The following is a 16,341-nucleotide window of genomic DNA, read 5'->3' as shown; positions in this document are numbered from 1 at the left end:
AATCTGTGGGTGCCTTAGCCTTGCGGTTCTTCACAAGCAAATAAAACAGCCTTCCTCACCATCTGCTGCAGCAATAGCATGTGTCTAGCACTTGGACAAGCAACCAAGAGATGGCTTGCGTGTTCTGGGTGCTTCGTACAGAGAAATGTGTCAGCGAAAGGGGCCGTGCTAATAGTAACATTACAGTCAACGGCTATGTATGTACGGGGAGGAATGTGTGGGTCAAACCAGAAATGTTACTTATGCACAGTGGTCAGCATACTGTGCTTAAATGCACGTTTCATCACACTTGGAGAAGCAAAAGATTTACAGCGAGGGTAAATTAGAAGCCTGCGCTTTTCTTGGACATTTTATTTTCAGAGTAAAAAAAGAAAGAAAAAAGAATAGATGTTAATAGACACCATTAATTCACCATTTGCTCTTGAACATCAATAAATATATTGTGAAAAGTGTTTTCAATGTCGTGCCATTTTGGGTTTTTGTTTCCTCTGGATAGCCAAGCTTGGGTTGGTTTATGCCAGGGCCAGAACTACGGGGAAAAACACAAGGAATCAGAAGAATGACAAGATGGACTAACGTTCACATTGGGCAACACATTCAGCAGGGCATAACATTGTACATAATATAGAAACAGCTTAACAAACATGCTTCTTTGACATGTAGCACAAGGACTTATGGCAGCTCTATTAAGGACATTTATCAGCAATGTGCCACAACGTGCCAAACTGAATGAGGAGACTTCATAGAATAAAATGGACAGTGTACTATCCTTACCACGTATAGCTTCCTGGGCAAAGTACTTAACATCCATATCGGTGTCTGTGGCTAGTTTCTCCAGGACTGGTTTCACCTCAGTCTGCAGGGCACTGAGAAAAACAAAACTTTTCAGACAAAGCACACATTTTCCCCACACTCCCATGCCATAATAGATTAGCTGAGTGCTAGAACTAAGCATGGACATCTGGGTCATGTTCAGTAGACGCAAAACATTCTGCGACGGAATAAAAACGAGCATCCTTACTGGACCAGTTCAAGCAAGAGCCTCCTCAGTTTCAAAATATTTTCTCCCATTTTGTGCCTACTGAGAACGACCCTGATGTAGACTGTGTACATTTCATTGGAGATGGTTGTTCAGGTATGCCTGAACGAGGGCTTTGTGGTGGATGAGGAGGACCTACTTGCTGTCCAGGACAGGGCCGATCTTCTGGAGGGACTTGGCCACATTGAAGCGCACATTGGCCACCTGGTCGTTGGACATCTTGAGGACCACGGGCAGCATATGCTTAGTGGTGATGTCCTGGCCACAGGCTTCAGACAGTGACTGGGGTGGATGGCACAGAAACCAACAACGCATAAACAAATGATTGTTAGTCACTTGTCTAAGTCACTCTGGATAAGAGCATCTGATAAATGCCTAGAATATCAGGATGTAAAAGAAGTCATGATAAAACAGTATATTTACTTTTAAAACAAATGTTTTTCAAAAATGGCTTGGTTTAAATCCATCTCAGGGTTAATGACATGAGCCCTATACTACAGATCAGGTTTGAAAGGTAAGCGAGGTAACTTTGGTCAACTGAGTTTAACGCAGGATAACCGGTCATACGAAAGTCTCACCTTTTAAGCCAGGTACATTTCTATGCAAAGAATCCTTCATAACTAACCTGCTCCAGGGCAGGCGGCTAACTCAAAGCTAACTCCACTTACCCTGAATGAAATTAAATGAAAGAGCCTCGAGGCGAGGACCACTGAAATCAGATTCCCTCCCTTTCGCAAAGATTGCGTCATCCGCTTAATTTGAAGAAGACCGATTCAATATTTTATTAATCAAATGTGTTAATAGTAATAAAATACACATCACACATTTGGAAGTTCACGCACAGTAAAACTTTTGTATGACTTAATACAATCATTTTATTTATGGGGGGGGGGGGCTGTTTGTGCATTGTTGTGCTTTTCAATGCACTAATGATGCGTAATAAATTACCCACTTCTAATATCCTATTTTACACCACAGCCTGCAAAATTTGCAAGATCTTCTTTCCTGTTGATTTCAGCAAAAGTGAAAATGTGGCATTGACTCGCCCATGGATTGATGGTTCAGCGTCAACTCAATGAATAGTTTGGCGTTCAACTACCCATGTGCGACATGCACGTGAAGGTACAAGCCACTTTATCTGGGGGCAGCTACATGATCAATATCCACCTTGGTAATATGGCTAGCTTTGTAAAAACCTGAGTAGATCTAGCTTCCATCTTAATATAAGCCTATGGTCTGAGGCTTTTGTGTGTGGTATGAAGGTCAGGAGGACTCACATTGATGCAGAAGAGCGTGGTCATCCGGTGCAGGTAGTTGGGGTCATTTGCCATACCCAGCACCTTGGGCACGATGGTGTTCTGGGCCCACTCGGCTCCAAACTTTTCCACCAGCTTCATCAAGTTACAGGTGGCTGCCTCGCGGATAGCGTATACTGTCGACAACACAAACATGCTTAGAGAGACTTTGGCCTGTAGAACTAGATAGAAATTAGGACTCGTAGTATATTTGTTGTAGTTGTCAGAAAAAAAAGATTGTTTGGTAAAGGAAAGCCCCGACACTAATATTAATTGAACCTATTGACTAGCATTTCTCAATTGAAATGGCAAAATCTAACCAAAAAGAAAATGTGTACAAAACTCAATTACACAGATCAAAGTTAAATTTAGACATCCAAACTCTACAAGAGTAGGCAGTCAGTACAATAAAAACATCAAATACCCAGCCCCTTGAAAATTTGCCAGGATTCTTGCTTCTTTTGAGCCCTTTCCATTCCAGTTTGGCAGCCATCTTTGGATTATTGTCAGTTTGTTTGCCTTGTAACAATATTGGCAAAAATCCCATTCGCATGGAAAACATGCCCATCAGTAATCATGGCTAAAGAGGCTAGTGACTGCAGAACTGCTCAAAACACTCAATTGTGCCCAGAATACAGTGACTTGACATCTGGGTACACACAAGCCTGATAATCGATACTAGCTGTTGGACAAAGAGCGGGAGACCAGGGGGCCTGGGTACAACACATTTCTAAACCACTGACTAACCGAACCCTATTTGACCCCTAATACATCCATAAACAAGACTGCTAGAGAACCACATTGGGGTTAGAAGAACCATGCCAATAGCCTGTGGCGCCACAATGGGATATTAAAACCTGTCTTACCAACGTCTTACTGAAACTACATACTGTGTGCTAATCATACTACTTTGAACGTACCGTTTAGTATAAAATGTATGCGATAGGCCAAAAGAGATGCAATCTTGCTGTTGAAGGCTTTATGTACAGGTTGACTGATAATGATTCTGAAACGGTCAGATCGCAGCTTCTCGTCATTGTTGCTGACTAAGACGGGAATCATAGGTGGCTCTCGGTCCAGCTCGTTGTGTTGATACCATGTCTTGTTTTGAGGCGTTTTGACAGATGTTATGCAGTACTTCCCCTATATTCAATTAGCATACATTTGAAAAGCAAACACCCCCCCACTCCAAATTTACCAGGTACACACTGATATGCATAAAAGGGATATACCTGCAAGAAAGTGGTCAAATACATTATAGTACCAGTCCAAAGTTTGGACACCTACTCATTCAAGGGTTCTTTATTTTTTACTATTTTCTACATTGTAGAATAATAGTGAAGACATTAAAACTATGAAATAACATAATGAATCATGTAGTAACCCCCCCAAAAAAAGAGAATAAAAGAAAAAGAGTTGAATGAATCAAATTATATTTTACATTTGAGATTTTTCAAAGTAGCCACCCTTGGCATTCTCTCAACCAGCTTCACCTAACCTAGAATGCTTTTCCAACAGTCTTGATGGAGTTCCCACATATGCTGAGCACATGTTGGCTGCTTTTCCTTCACTCCGCGGTCCATCTCAATTGGGTTGAGGTCTTGTGATTGTGGAGGCCAGGTCATCTGATGCAGCACTCCATCACTCTCCTTTTTGGTCAAATAGCCCTTACACAGCCTGGGGGTGTGTTGGATCATTGCCCTGTTGAAAAACAAATTGTCCACTAAGCGCAAACCAGATGGGATGGCATATTGCTGCAGAACGCTATGGTAGCCATGCTGGCTAAATGTGCCTTGAATTCCAAATAAATCATTGACAATGTCACCAGCAAAGCACCCAGACACACCACCTCCATGCTTCACGGTGGGAACCACATATGCGGAGATCTGTTCACCTACTCTGCGTCTCACAAAGACACGGCGGATGGAACCAAGAATCTCAAACTTGGACGCATCAGACCAAATGACAGATTCCACCGGTCTAATGTCCATTGTTTGTGTTTCTTGGCCGAAGCAAGTCTCTTCTTCTTATTGGTGTCCTTTAGAAGTGGTTTGTTTGCAGCAATTAGGCCATGAAGGCCTGATTCACACAGTCTCCTCTGAACAGCTGCTGTTGAGATGGGTCTGTTATTTGAACTCTGAAGCCTTTATTTGGTCTGCAATTTCTGAGGCTGGTAACTTATGAACTTATCCTCTGCGGAAGAGGTAACTCTGGGTCTTCCTTTCCTGTGGCGGTCCTCATGAGAGTTATCATAGCACTTGATGTTTTTGCAACTGCACTTCAAAGTTCTTGAAATTTTCCAGATTGACTGACCTTCATGTCTTAAAGTAATGGACTGTCATTTCTCTTTGCTTATTTGAGCTGTTCTTGCCATAATATGGACACTGTCTTTTATCAAATCTTCTGTATCCCCCCCCCACCTTGTCACAACACAACCGATTGTGGAATTCCTTAATGCATTTGAGCCAAACTAACAAGGCACACCTGTTAATTGAAATGCATTCCAGGTGACTACCTCATGAAGCTGGTTGACAGAATGCCAAGAGTGTGCAAAGCTGTCATCAAGGCAAAGGGTGGCTACTTTGAAGAATCTAAAATATATTTTGAGGAACACTTTTGCGCTTACTACATGATTCCACGCGTGTCATTTCATAGTAGATGCCTTCACTATTATTCTACAGCGTAGAAAATATAAAAAATAAACATCCTTGAATGAGTAGGTGTCCAAACTTGACTGGTGTGTGTGTGCATTTTTATTTTTCCAGGTAATATACCACATCTTCTATCGGAATTGGTATTTGAGGAACTCAGATAGCACTACTGGGCATAAGCAATTGCAAAAACTTGACATTTTCTCTCAGCCCCATGGCAAAATGTGTTGAACTGCAGAGAATTAGCTTGAAAACAAATAATCTCTGCTGTCAAGAAAGCATAACATGTCGGTCAGAGACAACACTACGTGCCCTCCACGTTAACTTTGCCACCGCTGCTGAAAAAAACTCAAAGGGAAACTCATGTCTAAGCTAATATGGCAAACAATAGTTAGCAAGCTAACCAACAACTGTAACAATGTTTGAGAGACAAGTGCTCATTGTGTAAATGTATTTATGTTTCAATAAACATTTGGAGACTAAATACAATTGTCAACAACTACATGTTGTCAACAGTCTAAGCCAGGGTCCCCGCCAGATTTGACCCATAGTTGGGCAAGCAATGGTTGTTGCTAAACGACCAACCCGTCTTAACAATAGAAAAAGGGATCAGGTAAAAAAAAATCAATTCTGCTGACATTAAGGCAGAGCGAAAAGACGTAGCCAACAAGGTCTCCATATCACATATGCAAATCTACCCAGCGCATTCAAAAGTCAAAAATACATAAACTGCAAGATGTGCCTATTTTCAGAGTGGGGTTGTTACAATACCAACATTCCACTAACAATGTGATAACAGGCCAACTATCACCGGTATCGTGATCACCAGCCCCCCCCCCAGGATGCCTGTTCCCTGTTCTGCACAAAAACCTGTCCCTGATAGTCACATCTCTGCTCAATACAACATTGAATCGAACTTGACAGAAAAGGCTACTGCAGAAAATAGCTGATTTGCTCATATCCAAATGCCTTCCTGTTACGGTGTATTACAGTATGGTTTGTATACTAATTGGCACCGGGATTCCCTATATAGTGCACTACTTTTTATTAGAGCCCTATGGGTATTGGACTCCCGAGAGGCGCAGCGGTCTAAGGCCCTGCATCTCAGTGCAAGAGGCGTCACTACAGACCCTGGTTCGATTCCAGGCTGTATCACAACTGACTTGCCTAGTCAAATTTTTAAAAGATAGTGCACAATATAGGGGATATGGTGCCATTTGGGATGCAGACTATTGCAGTAGTTTTCCCATTCTATCCAGCTCAGCTACAGAAGGCAGCATGCAATTAAGGAGAGATTTGGCCTCTCCCAGTCTAAGTCACTGGGTTGTCATCAGACCTTTGTCATTGGCACAGCCGTGAGGCTTAGAGAGCTGCAGCCTGACGCGTCTCCACCTCTGCCCCCCAAACCACATAGGACGCAGGGGAGGAGGGAAGCAGTGAGAGCTTAGAGAGCAGCATGGGACACAATCCATCAGGGACGTGATCCCCACCTCTGTCCAATGGAGGAGGACACTACTGACTAAGCACACAGAGGACAAATGCATTGAAAAGTGGTGTGTATGGGGGAGGGGTCTTACCGTGGTCAATGAGCCATGCCATGCAGAGGGTGTTCAACTTCTCATCAAAGAACTCCACTCCCTGGAGAAGAGCGATTAGGAGAGAATACTTTTCTAAACCATTTCCATATCCAAACATTACAGTGCAAGCAACACATTGAATTGGGTTCCAATTCAACCAAAAATTGAGTTCTACTCAGAAAGCAAAAATAAAGCTAGCTGAATTACTTTGCATAGCTCTTTTTTTTGTTTTACAAATTCATGGATGATATTAGTGACGAGCACTTGCCCACCATAAATTGTGGCACATATGCATGGCACGAGGCAGATGTAGGCCACAGACAGATGTGTGATTAGGGGGAAAGGAGGATGTGACAGACAGGTCTTCTGAGGTGGGACTGCAGGGGGGCTCTGATAAAAAGTAGTGCACTATATAGGGAAAAGGGTGCAAGGGCTCTAGTTACAAGTAGAGCACTATGAAGGGAATAGGGAGCCATTTGGGGACGCAGCCGATGACTCACCAGCTGTCCAGCCAACAGGGGCATATACTCGATAATTGCCAGGCGGACCCTCCACTTTGCATCCTCGGCCAGCTCCACGATAGCAGGCAGCAGCGACTGGGAGAGCTGGCGGATGCCGATCACCTCGTTGACACAGTCCAGGTTGGAGATGATGTTGAGGCGCACCTCAGGGCACTGCAGGGCAAGATAGAGGGATCTCTTGTTTAAGTTGTGGGGACAATTACATTTCATATGTCTGTATTCCTTTAAGAATTAAAACCATTTTATTTAAAGTGGTCTTAAAGTGGCAAAAGTCATTGTGACCGCTATTGCATCCCTATCTGGTTATAATGATGCCAATCTTGGCTACAATCTCGACATGACGTTAGCAAAAAAGGCTAAACGAATTGCCAAAGACCTTCTGCCAGTCCCTTGATTCCTAGCCTCAGAATGCGCAGACAGATTTCACATCAAGCTTTCTGTGACCCTAATAGGAGACGACAGCGATAGCAGCCAGCTGAGAGACTAAATATATGTAGTAGAAATATTGAAGAATAGAGATATATTTTTTTATATCCGTGAGTCATTCTGGGTGTTTCGCACCTCGGTTGTCCGTTCTGACTGTAATCCTTTATGACATAAACCCTGTCAAGTCAGCTTTGGCTGCGAGGCAACTAGAACATCTTTTAATAGGAAGGCTGTCGGTGCAATTTCCCTCATCTACCAAAACCTTCCACTCTGGTATTAATAAACCACCAGAGATACGTAAATGTGTCAGCTAATGCCGACATCTTACTTCAACAGGATTTTAGCTGCGATACATGTTACATATCCTTCCTAAATGTCAGAAAGAAACCACACGTCACTGAAAACCGCATCAAATAGCCGGTAGCCTCTGGAACTGCCGATCTGCGGCCAACAAGGCAGAGTTCATCTCAGCCTATGCCTCCCTCCAGTCCCTCGACTTCTTGGCACTGACGGAAACATGGATCACCACAGATAACACTGCTACTCCTACTGCTCTCTCTTCGTCCGCCCACGTGTTCTCGCACACCCCGAGAGCTTCTGGTCAGCGGGGTGGTGGCACCGGGATCCTCATCTCTCCCAAGTGGTCATTCTCTCTTTCTCCCCTTACCCATCTGTCTATCGCCTCCTTTGAATTCCATGCTGTCACAGTTACCAGCCCTTTCAAGCTTAACATCCTTATCATTTATCGCCCTCCAGGTTCCCTCGGAGAGTTCATCAATGAGCTTGATGCCTTGATAAGCTCCTTTCCTGAGGACGGCTCACCTCTCACAGTTCTGGGCGACTTTAACCTCCCCCACGTCTACCTTTGACTCATTCCTCTCTGCCTCCTTCTTTCCACTCCTCTCCTCTTTTGACCTCACCCTCTCACCTTCCCCCTACTCACAAGGCAGGCAATACGCTCGACCTCATCTTTACTAGATGCTGTTCTTCCACTAACCTCATTGCAACTCCCCTCCAAGTCTCCGACCACTACCTTGTATCCTTTTCCCTCTCGCTCTCATCCAACACTTCCCACACTGCCCCTACTCGGATGGTATCGCGCCGTCCCAACCTTCGCTCTCTCTCCCCCGCTACTCTCTCCTCTTCCATCCTATCATCTCTTCCCTCTGCTCAAACCTTCTCCAACCTATCTCCTGATTCTGCCTCCTCAACCCTCCTCTCCTCCCTTTCTGCATCCTTTGACTCTCTATGTCCCCTATCCTCCAGGCCAGCTCGGTCCTCCCCTCCCGCTCCGTGGCTCGACGACTCATTGCGAGCTCACAGAACAGGGCTCCGGGCAGCCGAGCGGAAATGGAGGAAAACTCGCCTCCCTGCGGACCTGGCATCCTTTCACTCCCTCCTCTCTACATTCTCCTCTTCTGTCTCTGCTGCTAAAGCCACTTTCTACCACTCTAAAGTCCAAGCATCTGCCTCTAACCCTAGGAAGCTCTTTGCCACCTTCTCCTCTCTGGCAGACATATCAGTGTGGATGACGGATCACCACCTCAAGCTGAACCTCGGCAAGACGGAGCTGCTCTTCCTCCCGGGGAAGGAATGCCCGTTCCATGATCTCGCCATCACGGTTGACAACTCCATTGTGTCCTCCTCTCAGAGCGCTAAGAACCTTGGCGTGATCCTGGACAACACCCTATCGTTCTCAACTAACATCAAGGCGGTGGCCCGTTCCTGTAGGTTCATGCTCTACAACATCCGCAGAGTACGACCCTGCCTCACACAGGAAGCGGCACCAATTTGTAAGTCGCTCTGGATAAGAGCGTCTGCTAAATGACTTAAATGTAAATGTAGAACTAATGTCACCAGGGAAAAAGGTTCAAACCCTATAAGGGTCATCCCTAGGTTTTTACTCCGGTAGGGAGCCAGCCAGGTACATCTGATCCTGAACAAGGTCAATAGCATTACAGGATATTAAAGAGGGTGATCAGATCAGACACGGGAGACATTTCTCCAAGTCCAGGGAGCCCCCCACCCTCAACCATTTGGTACTTAATGAATAGAACGAGTAGGAGCAGTAGTGACTGGTGTTACCTCATCCTTGAGCTGGGCCAGGAACAGAGGCAGCAGGTGCTCCACTGTGTTGTCTTTGCCCAGGATGGTGGACAGGCCCATGATGACAGAGGCCAGGGCAGACTTCACGTGCTGGCTGGTGTCAGACACCAGTTCCTGTCAGAGGAGAAAGAGTCAGACATTGCAGTGCACAGTGAAAGCAAATATGGTATTTTCAAATAGAGGGGAAGAAACTAGCCTCTGTGTTGAAATGAATCATCAGTTAATGCAAGCTGACCTAGCACAGAGTTGTCCTGTGTGGCTCAGTTGCTCAAGTATGACACTTGCAACACCAGTAGGAAAATGTATGCACTACAGTAAGTTGCTCTGGATAAGAGCATCTGCTAAATAACTCAAATGTAAACGTAATTTTTTTTGGTTGGGGATGTTCATGGAAGAGACGTTTTTCGCCCAAAAATATATTTTCTAAATAAAAGGGTGTCATTTAAACTCGGGAACCAACCAGTGAGCTCTTACACTTCGACAGAATAGGAATGATGGTGGTTTGGAAGTAATTTAGAATTACAACAGTGCCCCCTGCTGTCCAAAGGCTAATACTGAGCGCAACTCCTCATCTAGCCATAGACCCCAACCTACAAAAGCATAATATCCTCATGGCTCACGTATAGAAAGTAGTCAAAAACAACCAGTTCCTCAGTTTAACATCTCAGTATATACTAATGCTAAAAATTGATTTGTGGGTGTAAAAATATCTGCTACTTCCACATTTGCACATCTGAACACAAAAAATTGATTGACATGCGTTATTGTCGAGACTTCAAAACACAACAGCTTTTATTTTTTAGATAAGTGCTTTTTTGGGCCCCTTTGTGAGTCATGGGTGAGTGAGAAATTGACAGGTCAAAGAAACCTGCATACGTAAGTTAGCAGAATAAAAAAGGGATAAAAGTGGCTTCTTTTTCTCTTTTTTTTTTTACCTTGACACAGGACAAAATGTGAGTCATGATGATGGTCTCTCTGCTGTCTTCTGGAAGGTTCTCGCAAAACTCTGAGGACAGAAATGGTGATTGTAAATACCGTGGTCTATTAGACAGTAAAAGCTTCTCATTCAAACCATTATTTCAACATAGGCTTTATGACTGGCAGATAGCATCCAGACACTCACCCTTGATCTTTTTGGCGGCAGCAGATCGGACCTCAGCCTCGCAGTCCTTGAGCAGGTTCTGGAAGGCTGGGACGAGGTCGTTCTTGGTGATCTCTGGGCCCACTGCTTTCTGGAGCTGTGGAGTCAGTGACAAGACATTTAACACCCACCACTAAACCTTCGCGTGAGACTCCATAACCAACACACTTGACTGATGGGATTCAAATTGGTAACGCACAGTCTACAAAATCCATGGTAGCAAAGGGGAAAGTGCACACAACGATTTGCCATTGCCAGACTTTAATTTGTGTGGATGTTTCCTGCCAACTGTTAAATTGGTTAACGTCTATCACAAACTATGGGCATGGCAATTAACATCCAGCAGAGCCTTCCATCTACGGCTCTGACAATCCCCCCTTTAACCTTGCTCTGATTTGCTGATCAACACACAAATCTAATGGGATTTGGGGTTGGGAACATATACTACCAAAGTTCATGTTGGCAAGGGAGAAAGTGGTAGAAGTCCTTTCAGTAAGTGTGGTGCACAAAAAAAACATATGCTGAGCTTTAATTTGTGAGAGGTTGCCTGAAAGCTTTTATATTGATTGACTGAACTTCTATAACATTATGGAAGTGGCAATATGGCCCATTTTATACTAAATGACAAGAGAAGGTCATATGGGTTAGAAATCAATGGATTAGTGTGGTGAATGTAAGTGGTAAAGAAAACAAAAATAACGTTCTATGCTGGGGGACTATGAACATTACAGGCCCCATAAATGTCCACTACTCTCCCTTGGATTGTAATTACTTAAATTCAATACAGTAATCCCACTGAAAATATAACTCTTCCTAGACAAACATTTGAGCAATTGCATCTGCTAAATCTCTCAATTTAGCACAACATGTTTACTGATAGGCAGTTTTAAAGTGACCATATGTGAAGCACTGAATATCAGCCCCCCCCCCCCCCCCCCCCCCATTACATCCGTTCCAGGTTCGGTAAAGGAGAAAATATTTTTGATCCATTATGGCTACATGCAACACATCAATGTTTTCACATGCTCACCTCAGAGAACTTGTCAGCCACCATGTAGCGGACCCTCCAGGACTTATCCTCGGCGGCCTGGCGCAGGGTGGGCATCACCAGGGTCTCCAGGTCCTCCTGGGGCAGCAGCGAGGCGATGCTCACACAGGCTTCCACGGCCAGCAGGCGCACTGAGTCCTACAGGCGGGGGGGGGGGGGGGGCATGGGATTATTGCTGATTCTGTACCAATTTAATAAAATACTGTCGCAACACCATAGAAATGCATAGAGGGAACACACGATTTCCCCACGGGCCGGTTGTCATGGTGTAACTGCTGAGGTGTTGTGTTAACAATAGCTAGACCCGGTTTTGAGTCCCAGTTGGGGTGACCTATTGAAGTCGCTGTAATATGACTGTTCTAAGCCCATTCAATATTCATCCATCCCCATTCAAAAACATCTCATTTGTATGGCCATGTTAATTCCACTGGCAACAAGCCAGTCGATTTTAGCAAATGGCTGGAAGAATTCCACGCACTCCCCACCGCAATGCTACAGGACACCCCGTGTGCGTGTTTTCAGTACATGCATGTACCTGCTCATCAGAGGCCAGTGCGGTGAAGAGGGAGATTATGTCACTCTTGACATAGTCCAGCTCCAGAACCTTGGCGAATTCCCCAAGCTTGGAGGCTGCAGCGCGGCGCACCATGGGAGTGTCATCTGAGCACAGAGTGCGGAAATGCCTGTGGAGAGAGCACCCTGCCAACCGTCAGACCATAAATCCATTGGATCTACAGAAGAGTGTAGTTAATCATCCCAATTTGATGGACTTGGGCCTGCAAGGCTAGTATGTGACTACCGAAGGTAGGTGCATTGGACCCCTGATATGAGAAAGTAATGTCCGCACCTCTAATATTTCAATCCCATTGGGATCTTAGTTAATCAGGTCTAAGCTATATCCCGCCTGATATAGCTACTCACTGGCGTATTTCAGCCTTGACAGTGCTAGACACGCGGGGGTAGCAGACACTGAACAGGCCACAGGCGGAGGTGCGGGAGGTGAACCAGTCACCACTGGCCAGCCTCTTCACCAGAGGCTCAAAGTGCACCTCCAGGTCCACAGGAGAGTGCTCCTGAGAGATCTTACGCAGAGACTCTACCGCCTTGTCTCGCACAACCGTTTCCTCCACGGTAGCCAGGCTCTCCAGCGGCGGCTGCGAAGAAAGACACAGGTACATAAATGTGCGTATGTGTAGCTGACTGGATAAGTAAAAAAATAAAGTGTTGTCAGGTCTGTTGAATATCTGTATGCATTATATGCTCACTGACAGATTTGGTTTGCAACAGATACGTACCAGCAGACAGTGAACATATTCAGGGCCTCCCACCAGCATGGTGAAGTTGCCCAGCTGCTCAGCCAAGGCAAGAAGCACCTCATCCTCATCATAGATGGTGTCTACAAGAGGTCAGGTGTGAAACATAATTAAGGGGAGGGCGACAACTCATGTTTGCTGTATCTTGGGTCTTCATTTTAGGACATAGTGCATTCGGAAAGTATTCAGACCTTCCCTTTTTTCACATTTTGTTACGTTACAGCCTTATTCTAAAATGGATTAACTTGTGTTTCTCAATCTACACACAATACCCCATAATGACAAAGCAAAAAATTAGGTTGAGAAATTTTTGCAAGTTCATAAAAATGAAATATCACTTTCACATAACTATTTAGATCCTTTACTCTGTACTTTGTTGAAGCACCTTTGGCAGCAATTAGAGGCTAGAGTATTCTTGGGAATGATGCTACAAGCTTGGCACACCTGTATTTGGGGAGTTCCTCCCATTCCTCTCTGCAGATCCTCTCAAGCGGTTAGGTTGGATGGGGAGCGTCACTGCAAGGGTTCAAGTCTGAGCACTGGCTGGGCCACTCAAGGACATTCAGAGACTTATCCCGAAGCCAATCTTGCATTGTCTTGGCTGTGTGCTTAGGGTTGTTGTCCTGTTGGAAGGTGAACCTTCTCCCCAGTCAGAGGTCCTGAGAAGGTTTTCATCAAGGATCACTATGTACTTTGCTCAGTTCATCTTTCACTCGATCCTGACTAGTCTCCCAGTCCCTTCCGCTAAAAAACATCCCCACAGCATGATGCTGCCACCACCATGCTTCACTGTAGGGATGGTGTCATGTTTACTCCAGACATGACACTTGGCATCTTGACACAAACCAGTCTTGGTTTCATCAGACCAGAGAATCTTATTTTGACAAACTCCATGCGGGCTATCATGTGCCTTTTACTGAGAAGTGGCTTACGCCTGGCCACTATCCTAAACGCCTGATATTGGTATAGTGCTGCAGAGATGGTGGTCCTTCTGGATGGTTCTCCCATCTCCACAGAGGAGCTCTAGCAAAGTGACCATCGGGTTCTTGGTCATCTCCCTGACCAAGGCCCTTCTCCCCCGATTGCCCAGTTTGGCTGGGTGGCCAGCTCTAGGAAGAGTCTTGGTGTTTCCAAACGTATTTCATTTAATAATGACGGAGGCCACTGTGTTCTTTGCGACCTTCAATGCTGCAGAAATGTTTTGGTACCCTTCCCCAGATCTGTGCCTCAACACAATCCTGTCTCAGAGCTCTATGGACAATTCTGTCGACGTGAAGGCTTGGTTTTTGCTCTGGCATGCACTGTGGGACCTTAAACAGGTGTGTGCCTCCCCAAATCCTTTTCAATCAATTAACCATAGGTGGACTCCAATCAAGTTGTAGAAACAGCTCAAAGATGATCAATGGAAACATGATGCACCTGAGCTCAATTTCTCGTCTCAGAGAAAGGGGTCTGAATACAGGTATTTATTTTTAATTTTCAAACATTTCTAAAAACCTGTTTTCGCTTTGTCATTATAGGGTATGGGGTGTAAAATTGATGAGGAACATTATGTATTTAATCCATTTTAGAATAAGGCTGTAACATAAAATGTGGAAAAAGTCAAGGGGTCTTGAGTACTTTGAATGCACTGTACCTGTGAGGAAGGGGAGGAGTTCAGTGCGGGTCCTCTCCACTCCCAGGGCCAGTGCAATGGTAGACAGCTTCTTGATGCTGTTCAGTCGCAGCTTGGAACATAGACAATACCAGGTAATGTTATTACATGAAACTTACAAGAGATGCCACTATTATCTATAAAACCATCTTAGCGTTTCAGTAAGGCTAACTAAAAATACTATTTCAGACGTGGGCATATTCCCATGTAGATGCCTTCCTATGAACATACAACCTTTAACTAGAGTATAGAAAATAGGTGTTTTTGAAAGAGACACCAAAGCAAGGATGCAGATAGTACATAACTAATCATGTCAGTCGTTACCTAGATAACTAGTTTGTTACAATAATGATAGTCTCACAACCATTACCAGGGTGGAGCTGGATGACCGACGGGTACAAGGAAGGAAGCTATATAGTTAACGTTAGCAGCTATAGACATTACATACATTTTGATATTTCAGTAACAAAATAAAGTAGCTAGGTGCCTCTGCAAGTTAACATGCGAATTTGACCACCTAGTTAGATTGCGTTTATGAACTAGTTAAGGTAGTTAGCTGCTAACTAGCATAGTGATAGTAGCCCAGCAAACTAACGTTAGCTAGTTACTAACGTTAGGTCACTTGGTTAACGTTAGCTAACACCAGTTAGTTATACACGGCAGTAACTAAATACGACATTTAGCTATTCCGGTTGATATGTATCACACCAAGAAACACGCTAACGTTAGCTATCTAGTTAGCCAGACTGGGTGCGCCAGGCAGACTTCACGAACAGGCCAAGGCAAGGGGCCTCGGGATGTAAGGTACGGTTAGCTAGCTATCCTATTTGAAATTGGACATGTTTAAGTAAAACAAACCACACCAATATAATACCTCGTATAAACAGAGCAAATGTGATTACCTGCACATCCTCATTACGAAGCTCGTCAATGAGCACGGCGATGGGGTAGAGAGAATCATCTCCATCGGCTCCTGCCATTTTAGATTTGTGTTGCAGTAAGCCAAAAGCGAATCACTAGGACTCTCCTTTCTCTACGGAGTTTTACGGTTGTCACTAGTTACCACAGTCACTAAGTAATAAACCCCGCCCATTTCTACCATTTATCTCCATAAAATCTGGTTTTAAACCAGACCCCAATTTAAGGCTAACCCTAACCTTAGATTAAGAGAGCAAAATATTTTCTTTTTTTACGATATAGCCAATTTTGACTGTGTTAACTAATGGAAACCGACTTTTATTTTTGGAAGGCGCGAGAGTATGATACCGGTAGTTGATGTTCTCGCTGGATTTGAAAGTTCACCAAAAAGGCCCCAGAGCTTGTGTAGGGATCTGAGAATAATGATCTAATTCTCAATAATACGTCAACTAAAAAACCCAACAAAATGCTCAGTCTTATTAAAATATAAAACTGAGCATTTTGTTGGGTTTTTTAGTTGACGTATTATTGAGTATATTCAGAGTGGACAAGGCCAGAGGGATAACTTGGTCCGAAATCTGTTTTCCCCAGCAGGTTACGTTTGTCTTTTTCGCTTACCTAGCTAGGAGTATTTGTAAGGAGGTCAATGAGC

At 44.4% G+C, this 16,341-nt stretch overlaps 1 protein-coding gene across 1 annotated transcript; it reads right to left on the bottom strand.

The window, feature by feature from the left end:
* Positions 1 to 318: 318 nt before the first annotated feature.
* On the bottom strand, positions 319 to 15,807 carry LOC115141477 (serine/threonine-protein phosphatase 2A 65 kDa regulatory subunit A beta isoform). The gene is made up of 15 exons (XM_029680372.2): positions 15,674 to 15,807; positions 14,754 to 14,844; positions 13,100 to 13,200; positions 12,726 to 12,958; positions 12,340 to 12,487; positions 11,787 to 11,942; positions 10,739 to 10,853; positions 10,551 to 10,621; positions 9,595 to 9,729; positions 7,063 to 7,236; positions 6,563 to 6,623; positions 2,317 to 2,471; positions 1,179 to 1,321; positions 775 to 866; positions 319 to 529 (listed from the first exon to the last, which is right to left on the bottom strand). The coding sequence occupies exons 1-15, from the start codon at positions 15,749 to 15,751 to the stop codon at positions 513 to 515; spliced, it is 1,770 nt and encodes a 589-aa protein (XP_029536232.1). The 5' UTR covers positions 15,752 to 15,807; the 3' UTR covers positions 319 to 512.
* Positions 15,808 to 16,341: the final 534 nt, after the last annotated feature.

Source organism: Oncorhynchus nerka, linkage group LG14, assembly GCF_034236695.1.
Source record: "Oncorhynchus nerka isolate Pitt River linkage group LG14, Oner_Uvic_2.0, whole genome shotgun sequence".
Lineage (NCBI taxonomy): Eukaryota > Metazoa > Chordata > Actinopteri > Salmoniformes > Salmonidae > Oncorhynchus > Oncorhynchus nerka.
This window is presented reverse-complemented; position numbering and strand designations above follow the sequence as displayed.